We start from the raw sequence: 17529 nt of genomic DNA on the forward strand, positions 1-17529 counted from the left end.
TGTGCTATACTGCGTAAATTGACATGTATACATTCCATGTGCTTTCATTATATCATAATTTTTCAATGATGTTTGTTCACATTTTTACAGTTCTGTTTTCTTTGCATACTGTTGAATTTCCTCCATCATGTATGCCCCTTCGGGCGCTTGGGAGGTACAAATAAATGAAAAGAAAGAACACGACATAAACTGTCATGCTCAAATGTCGACTGTTCAGTGATTCCAAGTTTCATTGTATTTTTGCTTAGATTCATCTTTGTCACCTTTAGTACCGTCAGAATATTCCCTCATGAAGTACAGACTACATGCCATACTGGTCAAAAATATCACTGACACGTACGATGGGGAAGAAACTTCTTTGGAGGGCATTCCTCCAATGAAATTGGCACTGCGTGCCCACGAGTGTGCGATGGCATTTCAGTTCGTCCCTTTTGTACTAACATATACAGGCATTACTGGGACAAGAACAAATGCAGAGCACAAAGCGGCAGTGTAGAATATGTCAGCCATGTCTACACAGTGGCAGACACGATCGATGCGATGCATAACAATTGGAGCACTTAATGATGCAGCAGTTCATGCTGCAAAACCAGAGCAACCATGCTACAGCTTCAAAACGTACCAATGTATGCGGCGTGGTTTCGTTTCCCTGGGGTTCTCACTGTTCCCGTTAGATGGGGTTCAGCCGGCAACTTTATGAATGTGTAATAATATTTACTACAAATGTTTGATATCTCCAAAGCAAAGCAGTAAACAGCAGTAGCATCTAAAGGCCCGTTCACACTCTTGCGACCGAGTACGACTGAGAGAGACGAGATCTCTTACAACTTCTTAAATTTTTCTAGAATGAGGGGACACACTGACATTGTGGCGCCATCTATGCGGTGACCCTAGAACTGCATTTCACAAAAGCGAAGGTTTTGCGGGATTTCCGAGGTCAAATGTGCGTAATACACATAGAAAGGCTCGTTTATAACATTGACAAAAGTTTTTCGAGCCAAAAAAAGAAAGGATATTGCGCGAGAAATAAAAAAAAATATGCCGGACCGCCGAGTTTACACTGCTTCCCAATAGATGGCGCCAGTGTGTTTTCTGGTTTAAGAAGTTTTAAGGAACCCAGGTTTAAGAGGTCGCAAGCAGTCGCAAGAGTGTGAACGGGCCTTTACTTGACTGATTGGAACTGCTCTTTAGACTAGGCCGGTCTAACGTTTTGCAGTATCGCAATACAAACTTTACGCAACACGACGGCCATGCAGCTGATCACAAGGGTTGCCATCATGCCGGTAGTTTCTGTTTCGCTGTAGACACCCCAGACAAAAATTTGAAATAGGATATCTACAAGACTGCAGAACGCATTGAAACAGACACCTCGTAATTCAGGAACACTTCCTTCACTAAAAAGCATCGTAACCCTAAAATTCAGAACATGTGCCGGAATAGCCCTTTAAGAATGCAAAGGATTGTGCTGCTTGTGCTTGCGCCTGCCAAAAAGCAAGCGGTGCATTTTCGCCGACGAGTGGAGATATCACGATGACGTCAACCTACCATGGCGATTTCACGAATGATATTCACGCGGAGACATCTCAGATGCGGACTTCAAAAGACTGTACAAGGTTCTAGAACCCAGGTGATAAGATAAGGAAACATTATTTGTGTCCAACTTCCTGCCGATCACGCAAAACTCCTACGACATACCGCGCAGACATGCGTGGTCGTGCATGACGACGTGCACAAATGATTAAATGGAGAGGATGGCACCAATAGTTTCATGCTATGTCTCATTTCTTGCTTCATGAAGAGACACTTTATTACACAATAAAAAGAAAAAAAAACTTTTGTGGCTCTCAGATTATCTCGGGCAAAGTGCCGGCTTGCGGACTCGCAGGTTCAGTTCTATGTCAAACGATTCCAGTCTTCAGTCCTCTCCCGGCACATTCTTAAAATTTACTTTTTTTTGGTTTGTGACTATCATATAAGCTCTCTGATCACAAACCTGCAAGCGTCCAAAATTTAATGAGTAAAAGCATTTTGCTTTAACAAAAAAAAAAAAAAGATCAATACTGTATTATTTAATTTCTAAAAATAGTCAGCAACTCTTCATGTATGGCATGACTGGCAGCATATGCCTCGAACTAAAATGTAAATTTAGTTACATTTTTCTTTGTCTGAACATTTAAAAGTGGCAGACATAAATTATTCTTTCGATCAATCTTTATATTACAGCCCCTTCATTCATTGGAAGAGTCAGGAGTGTGCAACCTTGATAAAAAAAATAAAGCGAGGATTCAAAGTGTTTGCATGAAATCGACACATACTCGAAGCAGCAGGAAACAACTGAGCCCAGGACTATGCTCGACTGCGACAGCCCTGCTGCATTTTTTGTTTCACGAAGATCTCTCGAATCAAAGCTGTGCAGTCAACCGCACAATTTGTTGGCATCTTCGTAGCCATCGGGCAAGCAGAACACCCCAAAAGACCGATTTAATTACAAAACACAAAGCTTTGCTAAGATGTTGTTTCTTAAAAGCATGCAACGAATACCTGATTTGGAAAGCACTTTCAGCCCGTGTCAAGCTGGCCAGAAGTGCCCGGAATACCACGTATAGGAACTTAACATTTAACTTGCCCAACATTAACTCACCACTGCCATGAACCTCACTTAAAAATCTTAGTTTGCTGCTTTTGGCTTCTCCAAGCCAAACCCTTACCACCATGCACACATTTTTCTGTGATTTTGACTTCCTCTTTCTGCTCCCTACGGGAGCCAGAGTTGCGTGTTCAGCCATCTTGAAATCTTAACTGATGCGGGAAGGCCACTCCACGCATGTAGGAGCCGTGCTCCGTCGATTCCACCCGGTCACGTGACGATTACGAGAAACATGGCGCTGCGCTTGGAAAACAGGTAAGGAGAAGGAGGCAAAAGCAGAACATATGCCGGCACGCGTGCGTGAAACGTCAACAAATTGACTTTTCTGCATGGCGTAGGATTCTCTGTCCTGACATGATTGGTCTCGGTGAATAGCTGCGATGTGCCACGTGAAAAACAGACGCGCAACTCTGGCTCCCGATGGGAGCCTATACAGGAACTCTATTTGGACACTACTGAGGACACAAGAACTGCTCTAAACTATGACCGACCGTAGTAAAGCCACAAGTGGAAACGATGAACTTACCATGAGCTGAACACTGATTCGGTTCCATACGAACTGTTGGATCGGGTCAGGCTCCGATAGCACTCGCCAAGCTCCGTCTCACAAAGCCAAGCCGTTTTCCACGAGACTCCCGTAACTGTAATCATGCAGCAAGTTTAGACAGCGGGAGGTTAGTGAGCCCCAACGGGTGTCTGTCGTCTCCACTGTAAATCAGAAATTCTTTCAGGGCAGTACGACCGCTAGCCTGTGTCCTTAAAGGAACACCAACAGCTCACAAACTTTTTTTTTATAAGAGTGCAGCTCTTAGGCACAGGGTTCCGGGTTGAGAAGCGTCAATGTAACCGTGCGTTGCACTATGGGACGTTTCCCATAATAACGTCACACGTGAAGCCACGTGTGACATCAGGAGGGTAAAACTTCCCCGCTAAATTTTGGCAAGAAAATTTTTCACTAAATTTGGCAGTTAATTTTTTCTATAAGTTTAGCGGGGAAATTTTTCCGCTTAATTGAGCAGGGAAGTTTTACCCTCGTGACATAATTATAGGAAAACTGACGTCACGTTAAATTTAGCAGAAATTTTTCTGCCAAATTTAGGGAGGAAATTGATGCCACGTGACCTCAAAACTAATTCAGTGTCCCCACTAAATTTAGAGGGGTAATTTTCCCGCTAAATTTAGCAGGGAAATTTAGCAATAATTCCCCACTAAATAAGGGGGAGCAGGAGAGAAGGAGGAGAGGGTACGGAGGGGAGCAGGGACATACCCTCCTCTCCGTACCCTCCCTTCCTCCTCCTCAAGAGCTGTGCCCTAATTCGGCATTACAGAGATTTGTAAACATATTTCATTTTTTTTTATATTGCAAGGCGATCTATAACGATGTCAGAAGAATACCCGATCAATATTTTTCTAAGGTGTCACATATATTTAGGGTGTGCATTTTCCGGTTTTAACCGAAAAACACCGATAAACATCCGTCGGTGACGAAAATATAAAATCGGTGAAAACCGAAAAACACCAGTGGTTGGATATTTTCGCCCTGGTTAAAACCGAAAAACACCGGTCGTTGCTAGTTTCCGACCTAGCGAAACCCTTTCCCCGTAGAGGTTCGTCAAACGTGTTATCTCGTGGATCCTGCATTCTTCCAGTGTTTATACATGGCTTGCAGGTGGCGTCAGTCCGCCCTCCTTTCTGGGGGTCAAAAGCGTCTAGTGAACGCAGTGGAAGCTAAGCTCTCATACGCCTTTCCCCCATTGTGTCTCCCATGGCCCCCTTTTGGGGAAAAATTAACGCAGTGGAGGGTAGGCTCTCACGTGCCTTTTCCTCATTGTGTCTGGCCAAGTGATGTCGGTGCAAGCCATGTATTCAGAGGTTGCTGTGGTTCCTGGAAGAGAATGCCAACGTCCGTATCGTACAAGAGCGTGCGTTTTCATAATTGCGGGTTGCGAACCGCAAGGAACGTGCTGCCATGACGGCAGCACGTTCCTTGCGTGCAGATGCAAGCAAGAAAGTATGCTTGCATCTACTATAATAACCAAGTGTGAGAAATAGTTGCTTCCTAGAGAAGAAATGTAAGAACTATGTGAACAAAATTGGAACTCTCTGTCTGTGATCAATCGCTTTTTTTCACCGATAATCACCGATTTTAGCCTCGTCGTGAGACGTTCCACCGAAATACATCGGTGTTTTAAAACTAAATAAACACCGAAAAACATCTGCCAATTTTTCTCACAAATAAACACCGGAAAGTACACACCCTACATATATTCTTAATAATGTCGAAAAATGCAACTGCTTGAAACCGAAACTGAACTGGGGACGAAGAAGAAATATAGTGGGGTGCGTGCTTTTAATGACTCACAACAATTATTATCGTTGGTAGTTGTGTCTAAACTGTAGAACACGGCATGTGACCACGGAGAGGAGAGTGAGCGCAACTCAAACCGGCCAGTTCTTGTTCGGCAGTTTTCGGGCAGAAAGAAAATTAATTATGAGCCGGAAATTGTGTTCTGGGTAGTTGGGCTCTCATATGTCATGTACAAGTAAAAACCTTGGCGAGCATAAATACCGTCAGTGTTCTTTAACGTGCACCGTGCAGTTGCGACACACGACCGCATGCCGGTACGACGCTCATCCAGATCGAAACTGGCACGGGCAGGGATTAAACCCCGGGTTCTGCAGCATGAGCTTTCATTCAGGTTATTTGAGCTGCAGTGCATTAACACGCGCGGTCACTGACCCCCCCTCCACTTTTGTAATCGAGTGCAGAACCGGTGGATGAGAAATATTTCTCGCCAAGCTGAGGGCAAGCTGCAAACACACAAAAAAGGCAGGTCTAGAACCCGCTGGAAAGTAAACAAGTACAAAACCTTCGGAGTAACATTGTCGGCCAAGGTAAGTTTTAGTGCAATGTCATCTGTCAAGTTAGGTTTGCCAGCTGTCGTTCGTCCTCCTTGCAAACGTTTCGAGTGCTGCTAAACCCCTTCCATGGTACAAGCATTTAGTTTACAATGGTGCAACATATACTTTAACGGTTAAGTGCTCAATATTTACGAGACCTAATGGTTGCAGTTATACTCGGCGTCAACTATTTCGTGCTACATTGTGGAGCTCAGTGGAGCTTCCACAGTGCGTGAGCACGTGGCTTCCTCTCACATGCACAACCAGCTTAAAGAAAATTAGAACGCAGCGCAAGCTACGCTAGCCTGAAAAACGTAGCACAAAATAGATGACGCCTGGTAACGTGATAGACCTATTGCTAAATTACCCAGGAATCAACGGGAATGCTGGAAATGAAGGTCAACGTGCCGCACACGCACTCGCCTTCGTCATATAGAAGATTTTAAGTAAATGACCAAAAGAAGGCATCCAGAAATGCAAGGTGGCACATTTGTTTTAGGTTTTTTCTTTAAAACGGTTACTGCTACAGACGGCTACTGCTACAGACAATTAAGCAGCGGAATCGCAACATTTCTTAATGAAGGAGGTGTTTTCCTCTATCCTTGAGGACACGATAAACAACATAAAAATGACAAGATGCAAATTCTTCTAATCTTGAAATCTTGCACCCCACCCCCTTCCCCCCCCCTTTGAGGCTGTCTCGAATCACTTATACATGTGTGTATCGAGAATAAAAACGCAGGAGAGGATTTGCAGAACAACTTTCAAATAATTTGCAGATTCATTTACATATGATGTATATCATTAAGGTGATTGGCCTTTACTTATGTAGTCAAATCTTTGGTCAGTCGTGTTGGACTGTATGAAGTTCACATAACTGCTTGAGACCGACATGGGACGACGATACTCAAAAGTATGCTAGCCGTTGAGTCTCCTGAAACGTGTTTTTTGTTCCCTCTTCGGCAGTGTGAAACACTGGTCGCAGGGCGTGTTAGAAAGGGCTTTGTGCTCACACAACAGATCTGAAGGAAAAGACACAAAATGTGCAGAAAGAGAAAGATAATAAATTATAATCTTTAAAAGAATCCGATGCATGATGCCTTACTGCAAAATAAATGCATAGATATGTAATACGATATTCCATAATACCTATAAATAGCCCGAAGTACAAATTAAGATTCTTATAATCCTAACACAAGTCACACTCCGAAAATCAGCTTGGACAAACTCAATATTTCGCAAAATACTGCCTCGGGAGGTTGATGTTATATTTGGCTTGACGTGCGCTTGTTTTGGGCCCTCACTTTACGGCTGTGTGCTTAATCAGTCAAGCTCTCTAACATTTTTATTAGGCTGCTGTATATTATCGAGACTGCTATATATACTGCACAACTTTACAATTTCGACATCTACTTTTGCTAGTGTTGCAAACATCAGATTTCACCAGGAAACTGAACTGGTCTTGTTAACAGTAATTCTCGACTGCTTTTATTTCGCACCCAAAAACTGTGAAGTTTAAACAAGACATGGAGGCGGTCGAAGTTTGGGGAATAACTAGAGAATGACATTCCTGTGAGGTGGCTGCTGTCTCTGAGGCCAATAGGATCTTGCTTTTCAGTAGTGATGGACCGAATCTGCCGAACTTCAGATTCGGCAAAGTTCGGCAAATGCCGAACTTTTGCAGGAAAGTTCGGCAAAGATTCGGCAAAAATTCGGCAAGTGTTTGCCCATGCGCGAGAACGCGACGGAGCCTTGGATTGCAAATGGACGCAGTCGTGCAGTCACCATCGTGCAGTGTAGTACAACCGGTGGTTACGGCGCGGTGTGGGGTAGGCAACACAGTATAACTATGCGTTCGTGAGCGAGTGTGGTTCTCTTCAATATTTTCTGCCTCAAGAATATAAGGTCGACCAGTAATTTACGCAGTCCACTGCGCAAGTGACAAATGATGCGGTGCATTTTGAAACATTGAGACATTGGCCGACAATTACTTTAAAGCACTCCTCGCAATTATAATAATTATATTTTCGGCTCGGGAGTAGTGTGTTCCGAAATAAAATAATATTTCTTTTTCAATGAGTGTTATTTCGCGATTTTCACGTACCTGCATAAAACTAAACAGGGCTATAATGCTCGACGTTGCACATCCGACATTCACTCTCTCTATCTTCCGAAACGTTTGTGTGTGTCCTAACACCAGAAACAGGCATTTTAAAGGCTAAACACGACACGTTGCGAATATGGGACGCACACTTTCGTGCAAAGCTGACGCCAAGTGACCCAAATCGAAGAATATGCATATTTACTATATTATTATTCTCCTGGTGAAGGCTCATCGGCCGTTGCATTGTTTTCGCGCACAAACCGGTGACTCCCAGAGAAAGCAAGAACGCAGCGTTATTGTCTTCATTTTAGCAGTGTACACACACATGCAGGCTTGCGGTGATGATGCCTCAAAACCGAAACTCTTGTAGCGTGATTCGTGACTGCGCCACGCTCGCTTCTACCCAACCTTCTTGTCACGACACTTCCGCAAGAAGTCACTAAAATTGCCAGTAAACACACAAAAACGGCACCGATACATCTATCTTGTAGAATATCACCTTATTTAGTAAACATGTTGCATTTAAGTTAAGAAAGAAAGAAACATAAAACATTTTTTTCGCCAGAAAAAAACTAAATATCAGCGAGTCTGGTAACAATGTATTTTTGCCGAATCTTTAGAAAAGTTTGGCATAAGTTTGGCTTTGCCGAATCCCAAGATTCGGCATCAAACTTTCGATTCGGCAAAAGTTTGGCCCATCACTACTTTTCAGGCAGAGCCGTATATGTATAGAGTTTGGCCATTCGTTGGGAAGTATAGGAGACAAATGTGGAGGCGCCATTGGCTGAAACCGGACTGGGCGTGTTCCAGGGCGTCTTCAGAAATTCGAATGTGACCAACCAGAAGCCGGAAACAATACCCCTGGCGGTGGTCGCAAAAAACAAACCTCATAACTGCATTAGAGTAACTCTCGATGACTGAAAATATGGTACACGTGATGTTTCAATCACGCTCATCCGAAATGATGGTGGAAGAGTGCGACTAGCGGAACGATCGACATAATCCATATGCCAAGCGCCGAGGGCCAGGAATCTGCCGTCCGAGCGGTCACACTCTGTCCGAGTGAAACAGGGTTGAGCGGTGCATTCGTTTCTTACATCTTTCTGCATGATCATGATGAAAACAGCACATGCGCCCTATTTTCAACCACGAAGAGTTACTACACTTTACTCTTACGCGCTTATTAAAACCATTTATGAACATAGACCTTTGATCAGAACTGTTTCTCGCTACCACCACTAGGGGATTCTTTTCGGCTTCTGGTTGGTCAAAAGAGCATGTCAAGCCCTCTTTCCAAGTCTGGTGCACACCCTGGCTCTGCCCGTGCCTCCCATTGACCAGACTCTCTATATATACGGCTCTGTTTTCAGGTACTCCTTCCAAACAAACTTGTACTTCTAAATAATGTTGTATAAATCAGTCAAATTAAGTCCTTTCAATGCTTCTCCTTCTCAGGGACAACCTTCACGATCGACATAAGTTTGAGACGTCGTCCTTGTTTTGATGTTTCTTATCTACCTTAGTCTCAGGTTAATTCAACATGGTTAATATTCACCAGCTCGCCTGCACCCTTACGATTTGTTCAACGAAAACAAGTTTGGGTGCATCAATGATGTGTACTACAGGTAATATAGGCCGTGCATGTTTGTACTTTCAGCATATATAATTGAAAACTATTTCTTGAAGTTGACAACTTGCAAAAACACCCATTGGTTCTCTTCAACTCGCAATAACTACAAGCAGCTATATGAACTGACGCTCATTATATACCGACTGTGTTCATCATAGACATGCGCTGACGTTGGCAAGGCATAGAGCACGGGCTGAGCTTCAGAAAGAGTTGGGCCATCATCAGCCGAATGTTTGCCGACGCTGCAGGAACGACGCGGGCCACCGCACAGGGTGCCGCTGACCCGAGATACGCCACTGGATCATCAAGGTAAGGTAGCGCAAAAAAAAAACCTTGACTGAAGAAACAAGGAAGGCAGAGACACAGCGCTGTTTTACCTTGCTAAGAAAGGTACCTTCTTGTTGAATAAGGAGAAGTCTAGAAGTTTCAGAACATGAAATCGATCTCACCTCCAAAAACTTGCTGTCGTGAAGAGTCGAAAAACAATGAACCGCCACGACCACCACAGTTGTCGCAAGTGCAAAGTTTCGCCGCTAGGCGCGCCACTGAAACAGGGTCCTGAATAGGTCCTGAAACAGGGCGACAGAAATGCAGCAGTAATGAAAAATAGAGCACTTTGGAATTACCATAGAGTTATTACGAGGTGGTGAGAGCAGTGAGAGGGTGAGAGAGATTTGGAAAGGGGTCATGGTGCCTAGCTTGACTTTTGGAAACGCAGTGCTATGCAGGAAATCCGAAGTGCACGCAAGACTAGAAATAAAACAGCGCGGAGTAGGTAGGCTTTGGTGCACATTGCAAAACGTGAAACCAGGGGGTACAAGGGGTACAAGGAGACTTCTGCTGTGAGCGCTGTGAGCAAGATAGAATTTGAGGATTGGTTGAGGCAAATGGATGGGGAGCAACGGGCACGAGAGGTTTTCAGCTATTTATACATGTGGAGACAGCGCGCTAGGAAATTAAGAGGAAAATTTTTACGGAAGAGCAGGTAGCCCTTTCCATTGGCAAATAGCGAGCGCTCGCCGAGCGGATTCTTGTTTCCCTTGCGAGATGACAGCAATCTCTCCGGGTGCGGCTTGTGTATTTGGAGCCAGTGGGGCGCTCGCCGAGCGGCTCCAACCGCTCCGTGGAAAAGTGGCGTTTCGCGTCGAGCGGTCCGGAGTAGTCCTAGGGAGTAGTTCTCCGCGCAGTTTTTTCGGACGAGTACGACCTGTAGTCGAGACGACTACACATAGTTTCAGTTTCGTTGTTGACATTCCCGCGGGGGAGTGAAGGCGTTTCGCGGCTTTTTTGTTTCGATTCCTGGGTGGGCTCTCTTGATGTGCTTGTTTTCGTTCCCCTCGTCATCCGACTCGCCCGAGCATACTGCGACGATGACATCGTTACAGTCAATTTCAGGAGGTCTAATAAAACGCAGTGACAGCGACGAAGATACCAGCTTAGCTCCAGCTCGAGTGACGAGGCAGCCGTTCGCGGCGAAGTGTTTGCCGAGTCCTTGCAAAGGTTATCGTATCGCGGGCGGCGGACGCTACAAACCGATGACCCGGCGGCGGCGGCTCGGCGAGCTTGCACATGGGGGCCGCCGCCGACCGATCACCGTCGGGCCGGGCTCGCTGCACGACCCTCGCCCGGATTCGGCCGGGAGCCCCGAAGGTGCGCTCGAAGCGTGAAAACGGCGTTATGCAACGAAGGTCGAAGGCCATATACACCACGAACGAGCAAAAGCCGATGCAAAGGCTTGCGCGAGCGTAAACAACAATAGAAAAGTGCCGTCGTTCGCCGCTATGAAATGCGTGCCGCAAACTCGATAATCCGCAGCCGCATCCCTTTCCTACCGCTCGTACTTTATCTAACTTGACGGCTACTCTGTCTGGCGGGGCACGCCGACGAAACGATCGGACGATCATCGGGATACGGGGTAATTGCTACAGCCGAGCGCGGCGCAGTTTACCATTGCTCTCGCTGCGAAGGGCCGTCGAGGCAACCACCAGCATGGTAGATACCGGTGTTCGACGTCATCAAGTGACGAAGGCAAGGCATGTATTCGGATGAAGTGTTTTGTAATCTTTGTAATGTATTTGGAATAATTAGAAGACAATGCGCCAAATACTCCGCAGATGGAAGTCGCCTTCAGAGATGACGATCGCTTTACGGCATACGTGTTTGGTGTTGCTTAATATCATCCTACGGCTCGTACAAGTACTTCTATAGTTGTCTTCATCGAGCTTATATAACTGTAAGGAAAAATAAATTGTCTTAACGTCGGGGTCAGAGTTAATCAAGTAGTAAACAATAAATTTTTTGGCAAAGCATAAAGTTCCGATCAGAACTTCATGCTTTCTGCAAGATAGCAATGGGAACCGCAACTGTTCAAAAGCGAGAGCAGGCGCTCTGGAAGCGGTGGCGCTGGGAGCGTAAAGTGGAATTAAGGGGCTAAAAGTTAAGGCCAACAAAATCTATATTGTTTTGCTATTCGCTGTGGCTGATGACGAGAAGAAAAAGGTGCTTACTGCATCGAGCGAAATAAGTGCTGATTAATCCACAATGACGCGAGCAATGCAGTGCGGAGACGATAGTAGACGATAAATACAAAACCCGGAAAAACCGAAACTGAAACTGGCCATTGACATGATGTACAGGGGGAACAGCGTACCCACAAAACAGTCGCTCAAGTCCACACACCCAAAGGAAAGAGACCCGTACGCACAGCTGACTAACAACTCTGATATTACTAGGTTGGATCGTGGACCGCGGCCTCGGCAGCTGGGGCCGAGTGTTGCCACCGGCGGCCATTGATTGATACCATGACAATGCATCATGCATGGGGCATGGGACTCTGCGGTCGAGAGTGACTCCGCTGGGCGACAAATGTCAGTAGCGCCAGTAGCGGTTTCGTGAGTTGGGTTTAGCAGACGACAAGCTCGAAGGAATTGCTAGACGGAATTCGCTCACTCCCGGAAAGCTGCTGCCGAGGTGGAACTTCTTTGTCATTCATCAACTTCTGGGCTTCCCCGAGGACGGTCTCATTGACGGCAATTTCCTTCGTTCACTCCACTTCCAGAAGAAGCTTGCCAGCTCAGGCTGCTCAGGCGTAGGCGCTCCGGTGTAGGGATCGCCACCCTAGTGCTAGTATGAACTATAGATGTCGCTGGTGGCGACTTTAGAAAAGTATATAAGTGCAGGCACTCTGACCATAAAGGTTCTTCTTGGCTGGCACGAACAGCTTCGTACTTCTTCGTCTTCCAACATGGTGTCAGAAGCGTTTTAAGGCAAGGCCTACCTTGCGGCCTGATCGGACTTTGTTCGCCGGGCTCCCCCGCCGTCCTGGTTCCCTTCCTTCGCCATGGCCACCGGGGATGAGTCCGCCGTCATGCCCACTAGCTACCTCGTCCGCAGCTGCTACCCACAGTGGAACAATGTCTTGGGTTGCTGGGGGATGCCACTGTTTTCTCCAAATTGGATGCGACGTCAAGCTTCCACCAAGTCAAGCTGTCCCCCAAGTCGCAAGAGATATACAACGTTCATCACCCCTTTTGGCCGGTACTGCTTCCTGCGGCTGCCGTTCGGAATCGCCTCTGCCCCAGAATATTTCCAACGGCAGATGTCCCGGATTCTGGAAGGCCAAGCGGGTGTCGCGAACATGATAAACAACATTTTGGTTTTTGGCAAAACCCGCTTGGAACATGATCGCCATCTCCGGGAAGTCCTTCGCCGGCTGACTAAGGCGGGAGTCACGCTGAACCGCGAAAAATGCTTGTTCGCTACCAGCAGAGTGAAGTTTCTAGGGGTGATGGCCTGTAGCTGAGCCGGTTGGTTATCCATGCTTACTGATTACCAGCTGAACGTTAGGAAAGCGACGAAGAAACGACGAACCAGCAGTGTGTTTCTAGGGTACGTAGTCGTCGGGGCCCAAGGCATTTCTCCAGATCCCGACAAGGTGGCGGCAATCCAAGCCATGACTCTGCCAGATGACGTCGCAGGCGTCCGTCGCCTTTTGGGTCTTGTCAACCACATCGGTCGCTTCCTGCCACACATTTCGGATGTGACAGAGCCGATGAGGGCATTGCTGCTCAAGAACGCCGTATGGACCTGGGGCCCTGCCCAGCAGTCTGCCTTCTTCAAGCTGAAGCAGCTACTCTCCTCCGACCTCTGCGTCGCACGGTACCATACTGCGTACAGAACAACAGTATCAGCCGACGCTAGTTCCTTCGGCCTAGGAACGGTACTCCAGCAAGAGCAACCTTCGGGTGAGCGTCGGGCTGAAGCCTTCGCGTCAAGGTCACTTACACCTACAGAACGGTGCTACAGCCAAACCGAAAAGGAGTCTCGCCGTGACATATGGGCCGTGCTTCGGTTTGACCAGTACCTGCGTGGGCTAAGCTTCACCGTTGAGACAGATCACTTTCCTCTCGTCGTCCTGCTCGGTGGAAAAGATATAGACTTGTTGCCACTCAGGATTCAGCGTATGCGTATAAAGTTCATGCGCTACCAGTTCGACCTGAAACACGTGCCAGGCAAGCTTCTGGCCACGGCAGACACACTTTCCCGGGCGTCATGTGGTGAACATCCTTCCTCGACGGCACGATCCATTGAGCTTTTTGTCAGTGAAGTCGTCAAGGGCTTTCCCCCTACAATCGCTAACCGGCTAGAAGAAGTTCGTCAGCGTCAGACGGAAGACTCAGAGTGTACCTCAGTCGCCCGCTACTGCCAGGAGGGGTGGCCGGACAAAAGAAAGCTCTCTCCCAACCTAGTGCCCTACTGGAAAGAAAGAGGAAGACTGACAGTCTCCGCTGGTCTACTTCTTTTAGACTGTCGCCTTGTAATCCCTGCCGCTCTGCGTCACAACATCCTGGCCCTGCTACACGAAGGCCATCAAGGACAGCGGCGCTGCAAAGAGCGAGCTAGGGAGAGCATCTGGTGGCCCAACTGTACCCTCCACATCGAGGATTTGATCAACAACTGCGCCAAATGTGCTGAGACAAGGGTGGTGCACCCAGAGCCACTCATGTCAACATCGGTACCCGACCGACCATGGCAGCGTCTGGGCATCGACTTGTTCCAGTTAAAAGGACGCGACTACGTCCTTGTAGTAGATTATTACTCCCGGTTCCGGGAAGTGGTCTCCCTAGGCTCCACGTCGGCATCGGCAGTCATCGCGGCACTGTTTCGCTCTTCACGGCATTCCCGATGTGATCAGGACCGACAATGGACCCCAGTTTTCCTGTCAGGAATTCACGGACTTTGCTCGCCTGTATGGGTTCAGGCACGAGACAAGCAGCCCGCGTTACCCGCAAAGCAACGGCGAGGTGGAACGCATGGTACGTACGGTAAAGGATCTCAAGAAGGCTGACGACCCGTACCTGGCGCTCCTAACCTTCCGAGACACTCCTGAAGTCACGGGCGTGTGACCCGCACAGCTTCTAATGGGTCGACGTCTCCAGACACGACTTCCTGCGTTGCCCAAAAAGCTTACACCTGTTCAACCAAACCACCAGAGTTTCAAAGCACAGGACGCAAGGGAAAAGACCCGCCAGGCTCGTGATTTCCATCGCCGGCACAGCGCCAGTCCCTTGAGCCCTTTGCAGCCAGGTGGCACAATCTGGGTGACTGATGCAAACTGCCAAGCCCGAGTCCTCAGCCCAGCCCAACGTCCAAGTTTGTATGTCGTGGAGACGCTTAGCGGCGTTCTTCAGCGGAACTGCCGTCATCTTGTGCGCTTTTCGCCATCAGACAAGACACAGAGAAGACACCGGATGAGCAGCCTTCACTGCCTGAGTCAAGACCATCCTCAGAATTACATCCAGCAGCTGATGACCCGGCGGAGCCGCCGCAAGAACATGACACCCCCCGTCGGGATTCGGCGCCCTTCCGAGACGGTGTGTTGAGGACACGCTATTGACGCTGCATCAAGCCACCGAGACGGCTGAATTTGTAAATATGTTGTAACCAGAAGAGTAAATGTCCAGGATGGGAAATGTAGGGGTCGCCACCCTAGTGCTAGTTTGAACTATAGATGTCGCTGGTGGCGACTTTAGAATAAAGCCCCTTGATAAAGTCGTTTTTTACAAGTACCGCCAACCATTGTTGTGGAAACGCGCGAGACACGTGCCACGAGCGGGCGCTCCGCCGCCATTCGCTTCCAAGGGCCGCTCATTTCAGTGCTGGGTCGCCATTTGCTTCCAAAGGCCGCTCGAGGCACGGGCCACGTGCGCTCGCGCATTTGACGCTACTTACAAGACAAACGGAAACATATCGAGGGGCTCACTTTAGAAAAGTATATAGACGCTTTCAGCGCGCGCCAGATTGAGCCGCCATAGCCGACCTTCTCTTGTCTTACCGAGATGCCGAGCCACTGAAGCGGACTTTGACAAGCCTCCACAACGGCCTTGGCTGGGGAGAAGGACACTGTAGCACCTAAAGTGGCAGTAACCTGTCCTGCTGTCGCAATGATGAAGTGAAGCGAACGGAATAAGAGGAAACAAAAACTGAAGGTCGGTTATGGCGGCGCCCATGCACAGCTGCCTGAAAGCGTCTATAAGCGCAGGCACTCTGACCATAAAGGTTCTTCTTGGCTGGCACGAACAGCTTCGTACTTCTTCGTCTTCCAGCATCCGGTACATTTGATTTTTTTTTAATTGGCATTCGAACGTTTGACGAATACCGATTCGATCTCCAAACACCCGACATAAGGATCGCAGCACATCATAAAATACTCGCTTCGAGCACAGCGTACATGCTTCAATATTCTTACTTTTACTTTTGCGCGTTTCTCCCGTAGACTTGCGTGTATTAGCTGGTGTCGAGCAGTGACGGGCTCCCGATCCGCGACTCAGCCTACAACTGGGCGATTCAAGGAGGAGGAGGAATAAACGTCTTTATTTGCCTACAGAGCTAGGTCAAGCCTAGCCGGTGCGGCCCACACCATCCGACGCCCCAGCGCAGGGGGCCCGAGGTCGGACCTGCCTGCGCAGTAGACGCCGGGCCTGCTGGACGACCGCTACCTGGAGGCCCAGGCTACTAGCCATCACCCCGGCTTTGATGTCCGGCGGAAGCCCACTCGACGTGGCCGCCTCCGCCGGCCGAGTTTCACAGTCCCACAACACGTGCTCCGCAGTTGCCCGCGCACCACACAGCACGCACTTATCACTTGAGCACATCTCAGGCGCCACATAGCGCCCCACCACAGGAGTAGGGTGCCTAGATGTCTGTCTGTCTCAGGGTGAAGACATCCATTGTTGTCCGGAATTTGCCAGCGCGTGACGCTCTCGCGCACTCGGTGCGTGACTTGGGCGGTAAGATGGCGTCTATGCATTAGCCAAAGCTACGCGCTCGAGCTGAGTGACACCGGATTACGCGCACTTCAAAATGCATAAAAAAACGATTGGGCGGAAAAATGGCTGAGATGTCACCACTCAAGCAAAAGCGCGCGTGTGTATGAAGGCACTCTACACAGGTGTAAACACGCACTCCACCTGCAACTGGGAGCGGCCAGGCTCTTTAAATTTTAAATCGACCGCCAAATTCGGTTTCTTAACCTATCGCGCTACGACTTTGTGCAGCGTCGCCCACCAGTGGAGTAGGCAGAGGGGGGGTTTGGGGGGTCGAAACCCCTCCCGAAATGCCAAAGCTACCCCCGCCCCCCCCCCCCCCCCCCCCCTTCCCTCCCAGCTCACGCAGTTGGTTTTGCACGAGGCACGGAGCAACGGGGAAGCACGGACCATGGGCCTCCTGCGCTGCCCAGAGGGTGCTGCGAATAAGACTTGTTAGGACTTGTTTTGGGTAGTACAAATTTTAGCGTCTCAAACTGTCACGCATGCAGAAGCGTGCCTGCTCTGGTGCGGAGCGCGAGATCACGATGAAAATGCGAAGACGGAACAAAAATTCGAACGCCGTCAAAGCTAAGACGCTGAGAGCGTGAGCCAAGAGATGCCGTTTCACGCGTTCCAAAGTAGACATCAAAAAGAAAAAAAAAAAAAAGATTAAAACGTCGCGACACAGGTGTTGTGACGTCAGCACGCAGAGATAAGAGACGCGTGCCCAAGCGGTGGTGTCATGAATTTGGCACTTTCGATTCTCTTGCAACATTGAGTTTGGCCGATTTCTGGCGTCCAAAGGTGTTTTTCGCTCTTTAGCACCACATAGAACTGAAAAAGCTCGACCAACGTGCCATAAGTAGGGCTATTCTCAATCAGGTGAGCTTGTACTACCCAACATGAAGGCGCTACAGTTTGTTCAAAGCTTCAGCGCAGG

At 48.2% G+C, this 17529-nt stretch overlaps 1 protein-coding gene across 1 annotated transcript in view; it reads right to left on the reverse strand.

Annotated features, from left to right (window-relative positions):
* The window catches only part of LOC121045782 (1-acyl-sn-glycerol-3-phosphate acyltransferase epsilon), a 107155-nt gene extending 96803 nt beyond the window's left edge, over nucleotides 1–10352 (reverse strand). The window contains exons 1-3 of the mRNA XM_040499030.2: nucleotides 10258–10352; nucleotides 9732–9840; nucleotides 3174–3288 (exon numbers count right to left, since the gene is read on the reverse strand). Of these exons, the coding sequence (XP_040354964.2) occupies nucleotides 3174–3288; nucleotides 9732–9840; nucleotides 10258–10281 (248 nt within the window). The 5' untranslated portion in view covers nucleotides 10282–10352. The remainder of the gene's footprint in view (nucleotides 1–3173; nucleotides 3289–9731; nucleotides 9841–10257) is intronic.
* Between the last annotated feature and the right edge of the window lie 7177 nt (nucleotides 10353–17529).

Source organism: Ixodes scapularis, unplaced genomic scaffold (genome assembly GCF_016920785.2).
Source record: "Ixodes scapularis isolate PalLabHiFi unplaced genomic scaffold, ASM1692078v2 PGA_scaffold8__174_contigs__length_109621045, whole genome shotgun sequence".
NCBI lineage: Eukaryota > Metazoa > Arthropoda > Arachnida > Ixodida > Ixodidae > Ixodes > Ixodes scapularis.